Source organism: Triplophysa rosa, linkage group LG6 (genome assembly GCF_024868665.1).
Source record: "Triplophysa rosa linkage group LG6, Trosa_1v2, whole genome shotgun sequence".
Taxonomy (NCBI): domain Eukaryota; kingdom Metazoa; phylum Chordata; class Actinopteri; order Cypriniformes; family Nemacheilidae; genus Triplophysa; species Triplophysa rosa.
Window position 1 is genome coordinate 13,502,188 of NC_079895.1, and position 13,363 is coordinate 13,515,550.

Sequence of the window (13,363 nt, forward strand, 5' to 3'; positions counted from 1 at the left end):
CCTGCAGTAAAGGCGCCAAGATTGATGAAGCAATCTTCGGTAAAATGACGCGCGCAAAGTAAAACGTTCGGTTTATACTCCTTTGGTGTCGTTTGAAAAATAAATAGTAACCATTTTTTCCTCAGAAGTTCTTCCTTTGGTAGTGAAAATAAGACTGACTTAGTTTCACTACATAGAACACAGCTTCTCTTAGACATGATGCACACGTCACGAACGAGCTAGTACAGTGTTTGGGGAGGAGAGAGTTAAGTTTTCGCAGTCAGTAGGCGGGGATTTTTCTAGTGACGTAGGTACATTGTGGTTAAAGATTCGGACAGGTCATGGCTTGTTCGCGTGATTCAGAGTCGATTACCTTTTTTATAAGCTAATAACTTTGTTATTCGTTCACCTTCGGATTTACAACTTGGCAGATTGCTTACATTCAAACACGGCAAAATTAAACACTTCATGAAATGTATTTTTTATGATCTCGAGGAATGTACTCTTTAAGTGTCATTGTTGAAATATAGATCACTACAGTATTATAGTGTGCATATTACTGTAAAATACTGTTCAATTTACAAAAATCTGTTACAGTGTACAATGCATGTTCCCTTTCTGTCGGTCTCTCGACGTTGTGTCGAACCGACAGAATGGGGTTTGTCTTGAGAACCTATCATCTTCTGAGTATTTAGAAAAGGCCAATGAAAATTGGCGAATGAAATTTGCATGCCGGGCTCCTCCCCGGATGTCCGGGTATAAGAGGGAAGCCGGCGTGCTCATTCATTCACCTTTTGTTCTTCAGAGCCTACGCATCTGATGAGCTTCTCTACATCTGGTGATCATTCTTTCTGCTGGAATCTACGACGTGGACAGCGGACGGTCCCTTTCTGCAGTGACTCTCCCCTGGGCGTCTCGGCAGTTCCGGAGGTGTTCGAGCAATTTCCTTTTCTAAAAGAGCAAATTTCTCCAGCGTGGCTTGTCCCGCTGTTCTCATGGGTGCAACACACTCATCGAGGAGGGGGACGGACACAATGCCTGCTTCCAGTACGCTGGGGCAGACGTTGTGGATACGTCCTGCCCGCACTGCGGGCGGTGACGATTCAGACGTTGCGTCACAGGTGGCTGTGTTCCCACGGGACTCAGCCACCACCTCGTTTGCTCCCCGTTCCGTGGCGGCAGGACTACGGCCCTGCCGTCCGCTACGGCAAGCAGCGAGGGTGAATGAGGATTACTGTGAGCGATAATCCGCCAGCCACGGGCTCACGGACCGTTCACACCTCGTCTCGCTCGTCTGACCGTTCCCCAGGAGACGGTCCGCCGTCTTATTCCTCAATCGGGACACTCACCGAGGACGGGGACGGACACAATGCCTGCTTCCAGTACGCTGGGGCAGACGTTGTGGATACGTCCTGCCCGCACTGCGGGCGGTGACGATTCAGACGTTGCGTCACGGGTGGCTGTGCTCCTACGGGACTCAGCCACCACCTCGTTTGCTCCCCGTTCCGTGGCGGCAGGACTACGGCCCTGCCGTCCGCTACGGCAAGCGGCGAGGGTGATATGAGGACTGTGAGCGATAATCCGCCAGCCACTGGCTCACGGACCGTTCACACCTCATCTCGCTCGTCTGTCCATTCCCCAGGAGACGGTCCGCCGTCTTATTCCTCAATCACGTATTCGGACACGATGCGTGATGATGAGAGATCTCTTGCAGCATCGGGGGGTGACGTACTGCCAACCGACTCCGACGATTCCACGGGCTCCCTCCCTCGGGGGGTCGAGCCCAGGAAGAAACGGACGTCGAGATGTCAGCCATGCTTTCCCGGGCCGCCGTGAGCGTTGGGTTGCAGTGCCCGCACTGCCTTTCCCGGCGCTCGCGGCTGGTTACATGGCGCCTCGGGTTTGAGCGCGGCTCCGAGCCGCGCCCGCCCCCAGTGCCGTGTTTACCAGAAGTGCATGAGGAACTTGGTAAGACCTGGAACGCCCCTTTCCGGCACGTTTTACGTCAAACAAAGTTCAGTCACCGTCTCTTCCCTCGAGGTTGAGACAGCTGGAGGATACGTTGTTGTCCCCCAGGTGGAGTTGCCGCCGCAGTGCTCATGCCCGTAGGCGGCGGCCACCTGTGGGGGGGGCGACCTAGACTCCCGTCCAAGGCATGTGGTGTCTCGGCATCTCTGGTGTCGAGAGCTTATATTGCGGCGGACCAAGCTGCCTCCTCTCTCCACGCTATGGCTCCTGCCAGGCCAGGGCGTTGAGAGAGCGCCACAAGGGTAAGACCGACCCAGCGCGTATGCAGGAACTCCGCGCCGCCACCGACCTCGCTCTACGGGCGACCAAGGTGACCACGCGGGCCCTGGGTCAGACGATGTCCACACTTGTGGTCCATGAGAAACTCCTCTGGCCGATCCTTGCGCAGATGAGTAACGCTGAGAAGGTCCGCTTTCTCGACGCACCTGTCTCGCAAGGGGGGGGCTGGTTGGTGTTACTGTCGAGTGAGGCCTCCCCGGAGAATTCTCTACAGTAAAAAAGCAGTCCTCCGTGCCGCGACTCGGCCGCCTCGGCCGTCGAGTCCCGTGCAATGTCTGCTTCCCGGCAGCCCTGGTCCTCTTCGACGCCCTCCAGCTCTGGCGCCCCCCACTCAGGCGGCCCCCCCTGGAGGCGACAGCGAAGAGGAGACCATCGCCCCATCAGGCCGAGGCGAAGCGGCCCTCATGGGAAGACCTCAGGAGGATCGAGGCTACCATTGGGCCCGACCCCAGCCACATCGCTGGGTAGTCGGATAGGGACGGATCCTGCCCCGTCTCTCCATCTGCTGGCCCCCTCCGGGGGGGCCAGCAGATGGTGCCCACTTACTCTCTAAGGAGAGTTTCCTCTCTCTCGGGGTTATCACAGCCGCCCCCACCCTCTGCACGACGGTGAACGGCAAACTCGACGTTGCATCATGGTGAAGCGCAATGTCGAGTATAAACACCAGCCCTCAGCACTCTCAGTCAGACAGTGCGTTGAGCTGCGCAGTCACCAGGCAGGAAAAACAGCAGAGCTGATCTCCTCCCCGGGGGTCCTCCCCCGGCAAGGAATCCGTACTGCTAGCCATCGAACCACCCCCTGGGGGGACGATGAAAAAGATCGTACCTTTAGTTCCGTCTCATTTCTGGGAGCCTGTCCGGCTTCCCAGACTGTCAGGCTGGCTAGGGAAGACGATCCGTCTCAGCTACGCGATCCAGTCGCCTCACGCCCGTCAAGTTCAAGGCGATATACCTCAGTCAGAGAATATTCCCGTACTTCGGGCCGAGGTCGCCACCCTTCTGGTGAAGGGAGTGATCAAGCCCGTCTCACCAGCCGAGATGTGCAACGGGTTTTACAGCCTGTACTTCATTGTCCCCGAGAAAGGCGGGGGGTTGCGCCCTATCTTGGGTCTGTGTGTTCTGAACAGGCACCTACACAATAGCTGCCTTTCAGGTTGATCACGCAGAAGCGCATCCTGACGTCCGTCAGGTGTCAGGACCAGTTCATGGCAGTCGACCTGAAGGACACGTACTTCATGTCTCGATCCTCCCTCGACGTCGGCCGTTCCGACGGTTCGCGTTCGAGGGACGGGCATATCAGTACAGGGTCCTCCCCTTCGGTCTGTCCCTGTCTCCACTAGTCTTTACGAAGGTCGTGGAAGCCGCCCTCATTCCCCGTTGGGAAGGGGGTGTGCGGGTACTAACTATCTCGACGACTGGCTGAAGTTTTGGCACACTCTCGAGATCTGTTTTGTACACACAGGGACCTGGTGCTCCGGCACCTAGATTGGTGGGGCTACAGGTCAACTGAGAAAAGAGCAAGCTCTCCCCGGTGCAGAGCATCCTCTTTCTCGGTATGGAATTCGACTATGTCCTCACGAGCGGCCCCGCTCACCCCCCGGGGGGGGGGGCGCGAGACCCGCGACGAGGAGGCCCGCACCCTCGCGGCCTCCCAGAGGCAGCGCGACTGACTAGCGCGCCCGATCAGTGTTGAACTGCCTGAAGATCAGACAGTCAGCGGTCCCCCTGTAACAAGAGGCTCCTGGGATACATGGCATCCTCGGCGGGGGTGGTCCCCCTCGGGTCGATGCACATATGACCGCTCCAACACTGGCTGCAGAGTCAAGTTCCTTGGAGAGCGTGGCACACCGGCAGCAGGCGTATGGTCACACGCTTTTCTGCCGACACACCCTAACCCCCTGGTCTCCATGACCTTCTTGCGGACAGGGGTCCCCTTTGGGGTGCCGTGTGCAACGGGCAAGCAGTGTCGGGGCGGTGGACGGGCCCCCGCCTGCGTTGGCATTTCAACTGCCTAGAGTTGTTGGTTGTGCTACTTGCATTTAGGAGGCTACTACCTCTCGTGCAGGGAAGCACGTGCTGGTCCGGTCGGACAGCACAGCTACTGTGGCGTGTTCTTTCACTCACAGCAGCTAACATGACTCGCCTGACGCCTCCTCCTCTGGAGTCAGCAGGTGATCAGCTCCCTGCGAGCCACACACATCCCGGGCGTCCTGAACCAGACAGTCAATGCGCTCTCTCGTCAGTCAACGCCTCGCGGAGAGTGGCGACTCCCTCCCCACGCAGCCGGCTCATTTGGGGCAGTTCGGCCAGGCACAGGTGGTCCTGTTGCCTCCCCGGACTCCTCCCATTGTCCGCTTTGGTACTCCCTGTCCGAGGTACCCTCGGCACGGATGCCCTTGCGCACAGCTGGCCGCAGGACAAGCGGAAGTACGCTCCCCCCCAGTGAGCCTCATTGCACAGGTCCTGTGCAAGGCCAGGGAAGAGGAGCATCAAGTGGTACTAGTTACGCCCCTTTGGCCTAACCAGGACTTGGTTCTCGGAGCTGAGGCTCTGACAACAACTCCCCCCTGGCCGCTCCCCCTGGCGAACAGCTTCCCCAGGGGAAGGGGCACGTTACGGCATCCCAGGCAAAACCTGGTCTCCATGTCTGGATGGGACGAGGAGATCCTGAGTGACCCACCCCCAGTCCGGTTGGGACGTCACTCAGGCTAAGGGCTTCGGCCACTGGGCGGCTATACACCCATAGGTGGCGCCTCTTCTCGTCCTGGTGCTCTTCTCGCCGAGAAGACCCGCGGAGTTGCTCGGTCGGGTACGAGCTGTCCCGTCCTCAAGAGAGCGGGGGAGTAACCTCTCCCCCTCCACACTGGGAATGTATGTAGCCGCTACGGCCTCTCATCATGACCCAAGTGCTGGGTAGCCTCTGGGACAGCACGGCCTGGTCATTAGGTTACTAAGGGGCGCGAGAGGGTGACCACCTTTCCGCGCTCCGTACCCTCTTGCGACCTAGGTGGCGGGCCCCAAGAGGCCCCGCCCCCTTCGAGCCTCTCGGGATTGCTGCTCTTTCTCAGTCTTGATAAGACGGTTTTTCCGCATGGCGCTCACCTCCAAGAGGGTAGGGGATCTGCAAGCACCCTCCGTGTCCACAGATTGCCTAGAACTCGGGGCCGGGATTCTCACGTGATCTTGAGACCCCCTCCCCCGGCTACATGCCCAAGGTTCCCACCACTCTCCCGAGAGACCAGGTGGTGAACCTGCAGGCGCTCCCCACCGGGGCGGAAGACCCAACCTATCCGTGTTGTGTCCAGTACGCGCACGGCGCCTCTACTTGGACCGGACGCAGAGCCCAGAAGCTCTGAGCAGCTCTTGTCTGTTTCGGAGGTCAGCAGGAGGGCTGTCTCCAAACAGAGGTTGGCGCACTGGATCGTGGATGCCCTCGTTAGGGCATACCGATCTCTTTCGCCCCTGCCCGTTGGGAGTGAGGCTCACCCCTCGTGGCTGGCTCAGGGCGCCTCTCTGCCAGACATCTGCAGAGCTGCGGGTTGGGCTATGCCTAACAACTCCGTGAGGTTCTAATACCTACACGCGGAACCGGTGTCAGCCCGCATCCTGGCAAGGTGTGGGACCGGCAGCCGGTAGGGCATACACCTGCGGAAGCCCTTCCCCCTCCGGGGGGAGCAGTGGCGATCCGGCCTCACTTCTTTCCCCTCGGGTAAAGAACAGGCATTCCATCCATCACTAAGCAACGTCTCGTTCCCTCCATCAGGGAACCGAGGTTACATCCGTAACCAAGACGTTTTCATTGTTTGGGTTAAGAATGCAAATTTTACGGAATTAAGAGTTATGCTGTGCATTTCATCTCTTTATTGAAAGTACACAAGTCTGGCACATACACAGTATTTGTTTATATATATAGGAATATGGATGGGTGGATGTATATATATAATATCATAACATTAATATCAATACAATTTCATGCTTTGAGTCTCTATTTTTAATACTCGTAAGCTGAATATTAATGCAAATGTAAATGTCGAACTAACACTAATCAAGTTTCTCCAAATCCACCACAGGACTTCTTACTGAATCGTCTGCAGAAGGATGTGTACAGTCCTCTTTTGATCAACTTTTCAGCCCAAACGACAGCTGCGCAGACTCAAAACATTATTATGTCCAAACTTGATAAAAGACGGAAAGGAGTGTTTGGGCCTCCACTGGGAAAGAAAATGGTATAGTCAAAATCTGTTTTTATCTCACGGTATGCTTTTTTTTAGTGTGATTGTTGATTTAGTCTCATTCCAATTTTATTCAGCAATTCTTCTCAGCACTTTCAGATTCATTTACCACCATCAATTTTGCCTTCAAAGTGAACCTTCATATAACGAGAGCTAAATTGCCTGTAACTTTATTGGGCAAATGGTGTTTGTGATTCCCAAGTTAATTTATTTAATCACCAATTAAAATAACATCAAACACTAATAATTGCCATGAAACTATACTAAGATGCTTTATGCTGTGCATAAATTGCATTAGTATACCGTAAATGACAAAAAATTGAGCTCTTGACTCTTGATGTTTTTGATCAGGTGGTGTTTGTGGATGATGTGAACATGCCAGCAAGAGAAACCTATGGAGCCCAGCCTCCAATAGAGCTCCTGCGACAATGGCTTGACCACTGGAACTGGTATGATATGAAGGACTGCTCCATGATCAGCTTAGTAGACATCCAGATCATGTGTGCCATGGGTCCACCTGGTGAGTTCATCAGAATCTCTGTTTGGTTTTAGCTGATCATGTAAACGAATCTGAAATCACAGAATGGATCAAGCAACAAGTGTCATTTCTGCCCTGATTTTCTATGTTTGACATTCATTGTCATGTGCAGGTGGAGGCAGGAACCCTGTGACCCCTCGCTTTTTACGTCACTTCAACACAGTGACCATTAATGAATTTGATGACAAAACCATGTTCACCATCTTCTCAAGAATTCTGGACTGGCACCTCACCATACGGTAATGACACTTCATAAAAATGTGATCAATGTAAAAAATTCATTACTTGTTTTTTATGTTCTTGTTTTTACTGCCTGCTAGATTTCCATTTCCCAAGCCGTTTGCCAGCATCACCTCTCAGATTGTCAGCGCCACCATGTTGGTGTACGAGGAAGCCACCAAGAACCTTCTACCCACCCCAACCAAGTCTCACTACCTTTTCAACCTTCGAGATTTTTCCCGTGTCATCCAGGGGATCTGCCTATCCCGTCCCGAAACTGCAGATGATCCTACCGCCATCAAACGCCTGTGGGTGCATGAGGTAACTGCATTGTCCATATCAAAACTGTTCTTTCCATAAACATGAACTCACACTTTAAGATGTCTTAATCCTGTCATGCAGGTCTTAAGGGTATATTATGACCGTTTGGTTCACCCGTCTGATTGTGCCTGGATGGTGGACTTCCTGCAGAACGTCACCAAATCTCACCTGAAAGAAGACTTTCATCAGCTCTTTAAGCATCTAGACAGCGACGCCGACGGGCGTGTAACCGAAGACGACCTCCGGAGTCTCATGTTCTGTGATTTCCACGACTCCAAAGGCGAAGACAAAAACTACCGTGAAGTGGGCAACCCTGAGCACCTCCGTCAGGTGGTGGAAGCCCATCTCGATGAGTACAACAATGTCAGCAAGGCTCCTATGAATCTCGTTCTATTCCGCTTCGCCATCGAGCACGTCTGTCGAATCTCCCGCATTCTCAAACAGCCCCGTGGTCACGCTCTCTTGGTGGGAGTTGGAGGAAGCGGGCGTCAATCGCTGACACGCTTGGCCGCTCACATGGCCGAGGCGGAACTCTTCCAGGTGGAGATCTCCAAGAGTTACGGAGTGGCAGAATGGCGCGATGATCTCAAACTCATCATGCAGAAGTCCACATCTGGTGAAACTCACGGAGTCTTCCTTTTTACTGATACTCAGATTAAAATGGAATCGTTTTTGGAGGACGTGAGCAACTTGTTGAATACTGGCGAGGTTCCCAATCTCTTTGCCGTTGATGAAAAGCAGGAGATTTGTGAGCGCATGCGGGTCTTGGACCGTCAGCGTGAGCGTAGTAAACAGACGGACGGTAGTCCGTTGGCGCTGTTTAACATGTTTTTGGAGCGCTGTCGTAGTCAGCTGCATGTTGTTCTAGCTATGAGTCCCATTGGCGACACCTTCAGAAGCCGTTTGAGACGCTTTCCTGCTCTCATTAACTGCTGTACGATCGACTGGTTTCAGGTCAGTGCTGTTGTTTCTCGCTAATCATGATCATAAATTCTTTGCTTTAAAGCCAAATTCAAAATAGATATAATCAAAATAGATCCTGTTTACATTTTAAAAACACATTCCTGGTTTAAATGAGCCTGATTTATCAGTGTACACAGTTAATTTATCAATAAAAAATAGTTATTATCTATAAATGTAATAACTTGCTCTTGTTTGGGAATATTTAATTTTAAAATACTTTTCACAATCCAATGTTAGAATTATCAGTATTAATATTAATAAAAAATAAATGTCATTGTTATTATTATTAATAAATGTTTGATTGTTATGATTATTTATTTAAAACATATGATTAATTAATAAAATAAACTTCACTATTATTATTATTATAGAGTTTATATAAAATATCATATCTATTTTTTACATCATATTTTATGTACACTTTTAATTTCAAATATTTACATTTTAATTAAATTAATTTAAAACAATTAAAAAATGTATACATTTTTTCTTTTATAAAAAATATATTTTTAATTTTTATATACATACATTTTTTAAATTGTAATACTTTTTTAAATAGCATGTTTTAGTTACTATTTCTAGATTTAAAGTGTGATCAACCATTGTTTCAACACTACCCTTTTCTTAAAGAGCTGGCCGGAAGACGCACTGCAGGCTGTGGCTACACGGTTCCTAGAAGATGTTGAGATGACGGACAGCACTCGTGCTGGCTGCATCAGCATGTGCAAAAGCTTCCACACCTCCACCATCGATCTCTCCGCACGGTTCCTCTCAGAGCTGCAGCGCTACAACTACGTCACACCGACCTCTTACCTGGAGCTCATCTCTATGTTCAAGCACCTGCTCCAGCTCAGAAGAGCGTAAGGCATCTCGCTCCCGTTCAACATGTTGTGTCATTTGACTGTATTTTGACTTTGTAAACAGAAAGGAAATTTAATTTGTGTTGTGCATAATTGATGATGCTAAAGATGATTATGTTAATATTAATAACAGCTTTATATTCTTTGTTGTCACAGTGAGGTCATGAAGTTGAAGAGTCGATATGAGATCGGTCTCCAGAAGCTGCAATCGGCTGCAGATCAGGTGTCCACAATGCAGGTGGAGCTGGAAGCCCTTCAGCCTCAGCTGCGTGTGGCCACTAAAGAGGTGGATGAGATGATGGTGGTCATCCAGAGGGAGTCTGTGGAGGTGGCCAAGACTGAGAAGGTGGTTCGTATGGATGAAGCAGTGGCTAATGAGCAGGCAATGGCTGCCAAGGCGATCAAAGATGAATGTGACGCAGACCTGGCTGTAGCTTTGCCCATTCTGAAAACTGCCTTGGATGCGCTGGATACGCTCACTGCACAGGTCAGTGTAACAAGCGACAAAAAATATAATACAATCATGGCTGTCAGTTACACAACACCTGATGCACATCAGAAACGTTCTTGTGTTTCAAAACAGTTTTAATACACTCTTACCACCAATATAAGCATTAAATGGATGTGTACCATCTCCTGTAGGACATAACTGTGGTTAAAACCATGAAGGCTCCTCCAGCTGGTGTCAAGCTGGTGATGGAAGCCATCTGCATACTCAAAGGCATTAAACCAGACCGCATTCCAGATCCCTCGGGCTCCGGCAAAAAGGTAGAAGACTTTTGGGGTCCAGCGAAGAAGCTGCTAGGGGATATGAGATTCCTCCAGAGCCTTCACGACTACGACAAAGACAACATCCCACCCAACTACATGAGCATTATTCGCAACAAATACATCACTATCCCAGACTTTGTGCCGGAGAAGATCCGTATGGCCTCCACGGCCGCCGAGGGCCTCTGTAAATGGGTTTGTGCCATGGACTCGTATGATAAGTGAGTTAGAACAGTTTTTAACTTACTGTATATAAATCAACAATGGATGTATGTGCTAGTGACATTTTACAGCTCATAGAATGGATCAGTGATGCAGTTATGTATCCCTTTAGTTTCATTCACAAAAATTGTCTTCACTGTTTTTTTTTGCTTAGGCAAGTCAACGATTAATCGCGATTAATCACATCTAGAATAACAGTTTGTGTTTTTTTATATTTGTCTGTGTACTGTGCATATTAATTGTGTTTTCTACATATTAATGCATATATTAATGAAAAACGTAGAATATAAAAAAAATACATGTTTATTTATAATTTCTATTATTGGTAAATATAAAGAAATACATCTAATTATTTCCTAAATATATATACATGTATGTGTATGTTATTGTGTGTTTAATACAAAATGAATATGCACAGTACACATATATACTGTATATTATTTAAACACAAACTTTTATTCTGGATGCGATTAATTGCGTATTTGCAAAGTCCGTTTACGGAAGTCGTGCCACTCGGCGGCCATGTTCGCAACGCCTCTAGGCAGCTATTTACGTGATAGCAAATCCACAGTCCTATCTACTTGAATGGGGGAAGGCAGATATTTATTAAATCACTGGCAAAAATCACAGCATATTTCCATTCAAATATTAAACATGACATGAACTGTATCATAACTGTGGTTTGCTAAGCCAAAATTGCGATAAAAATCTTTAAAAAACAGGCTGGCAAGCGCCTCACGAGAGCCCCGCCCCAGAGAATCGTCAATCTTTATTGACTCGTTTTACTCGAAGGCGGGACTTCCTTCGTTATTGAGCGTTGCATTCCTCGCCATTCATTGTAACGGCAGTGGCACATCTTGTTAATATTAATATCTTTGGTAATTGTTTGGCAGCCCCCAAAAAAGTCCCATAAATTTTGTCAAGTAAACATACAGTGTATTGTAAAAAAGAACATTTTAATGGTGCAAGCTTTTGACATTTTTCTTTTTCTTTACAGAGTAGCAAAGGTAGTGACTCCAAAGAAAGCGAAGCTGGCACAGGCAGAACAGGAGCTGAAGGTGGCCATGGCGAGCCTTCAGAAGAAGCAGGCTGCTTTGAAGGAAGTCCAGGACAAACTGTTCAAACTGCAGGAGACCCTGGAAGCCAACAAGAACAAAAAAGTTGACCTAGAGAATCAGGTAAGCAGAAAGTCTGAGCATGCAGCACAAAATACGCTGTGTGCCAGATATTCACGATCAATAAACGGTGGTTACTGTTACTTAAGGCTCGTGTGTTTATCAAACCATGCTCAAATATATATTTTATAACCTTTCTTCCAGTACAGCCCAACGCTTTTGACAGCCTCTCCTCTTTGCTGGAAGTTTGTTTACATAACTTCCCTTTCAAAGGAATTTCGTTTGTATTTTCACATCAAGAAATGTTAAGGGAATGTTTTTTCTCCCCTTTTTTGTTTACTTTCCTTCAGATCATTTTTCTGTTGCAACTTTGAAGTCGTAAGAGTGAAGCTTTTGTTTCTAAACCCACACAAAAATCACACAAGGGCACACACTCACACGCGCGCGTTCTGTTCTTATTTGTCTATTGAGACTGGCTGTCAGTTTTGCGAGGTTCGGGTAAACCAAGCCCCCGCTGCTGTTTTCTGCCCTATTTCACTTCCTTTCATGTTCCTTGTTCTTTTCCCCCTTTCCTTCCATGTTGGTAATTCAGGTTGTCTGTTTTTCCAATTGGAGGGTAGAAGTTGTTTATGCTGTGATCTCTCAAGCATGTCCAGAATCGAGGCCCTCGGATACGCAGAGACAACCTGTTACACTGAACCTTTAGGTCCACTGGAAGTCTTTTTAATAGTTGTCTTTTTTTGAATACGAGAATATGAATGAATGAGAATGATGGAGGAATTCATTTCATTTGTTGTCTCAAGAATGCCACAGCTAAATGGCTCCAGATTCGACGGTGTCAGAAAGAATTACCGGCGAATCATCACAGGGAGTAAATTAGATGTGTTGGATTGTTGCGAGTGTAGCTGTTGGTGCCTTGAGCTGTCAGCTCAGTGCCTAACCGCTGAGTTCCCATCATTCTCTGCTTTGCAGGCTTACTTTGTCATCTCAAACAAAGACTGTGTTCCTTTGATGCCGAACTGCTTTAACGGATCAGAAAGTCGATTAGATGCTTTATTTGGAGAGATGTTAGTGTAGTAAACATTCATTTATAATTACAAATTCTTCTAAAGTGTATTATGTCAACATCTGACCTGCTGTTAAGGTCCTTTAAGCCAACACAGTTTCTGCATTTTTATTCATTTGTAAATGGCAAATTGTACATGCAGACTGTCAGAAATGTTTGTATTGCATAAATGACAACATTGGCAATATCAAGAAATGATCTGTAGTCAATGTAGTACACACCAGAAAATAAAATCTGTGCACTCGTTAAACATACTAATTTGATAAATCTATGGAACTATCACTGCGCCCTCTTGCCTCTTCTATCCTTTCTTTGTCTGTCTCAGTTTACAATACGTGTTCTTTGGTTTTATTTGTTTTTTCTGTAGGTGGACTTGTGTAGTAAGAAGCTGAACCGTGCAGAGCAGCTCATTGGTGGGTTGGGGGGAGAGAAGTCCCGCTGGAGCGAGACCGCCGTTAATTTAGGGCAACTCTACAACAACCTGACAGGAGATATTCTGATCTCTGCTGCTATAGTGGCTTATCTGGGTGCATTCACCTCCAGCTACAGACAGGTGTGCTATCTTACAACAATCATCGTGTGATGAAAATGTAACGTCTCTGACGTGGATTTGCGGGGGTGTGGTTACACGAGGCGTTTCAGGCAGGTCTGGGTGAGAATTCGCTTTAGATAGACTGCATCTTTTGTGCCGACACTTTAATTTTTGCAATTTTACGTGTCTAATACATGCATGGGCAACTTATAACACACCAAAAACACAGAAAAACACATATT

General features: G+C 48.5%; 1 protein-coding gene across 1 annotated transcript in view; it reads left to right on the forward strand.

Moving 5' to 3' along the window:
- dnah7 (dynein, axonemal, heavy chain 7) overlaps positions 1–13,363 on the forward strand; it is a 67,069-nt gene that overhangs the window by 34,799 nt on the left and 18,907 nt on the right. Inside the window, exons 37-46 of the mRNA XM_057335503.1 lie at positions 6,356–6,511; positions 6,869–7,037; positions 7,168–7,294; positions 7,376–7,595; positions 7,677–8,549; positions 9,189–9,418; positions 9,575–9,905; positions 10,061–10,407; positions 11,406–11,586; positions 12,957–13,142. Coding sequence (XP_057191486.1) covers positions 6,356–6,511; positions 6,869–7,037; positions 7,168–7,294; positions 7,376–7,595; positions 7,677–8,549; positions 9,189–9,418; positions 9,575–9,905; positions 10,061–10,407; positions 11,406–11,586; positions 12,957–13,142 — 2,820 coding nt within the window. The remainder of the gene's footprint in view (positions 1–6,355; positions 6,512–6,868; positions 7,038–7,167; positions 7,295–7,375; positions 7,596–7,676; positions 8,550–9,188; positions 9,419–9,574; positions 9,906–10,060; positions 10,408–11,405; positions 11,587–12,956; positions 13,143–13,363) is intronic.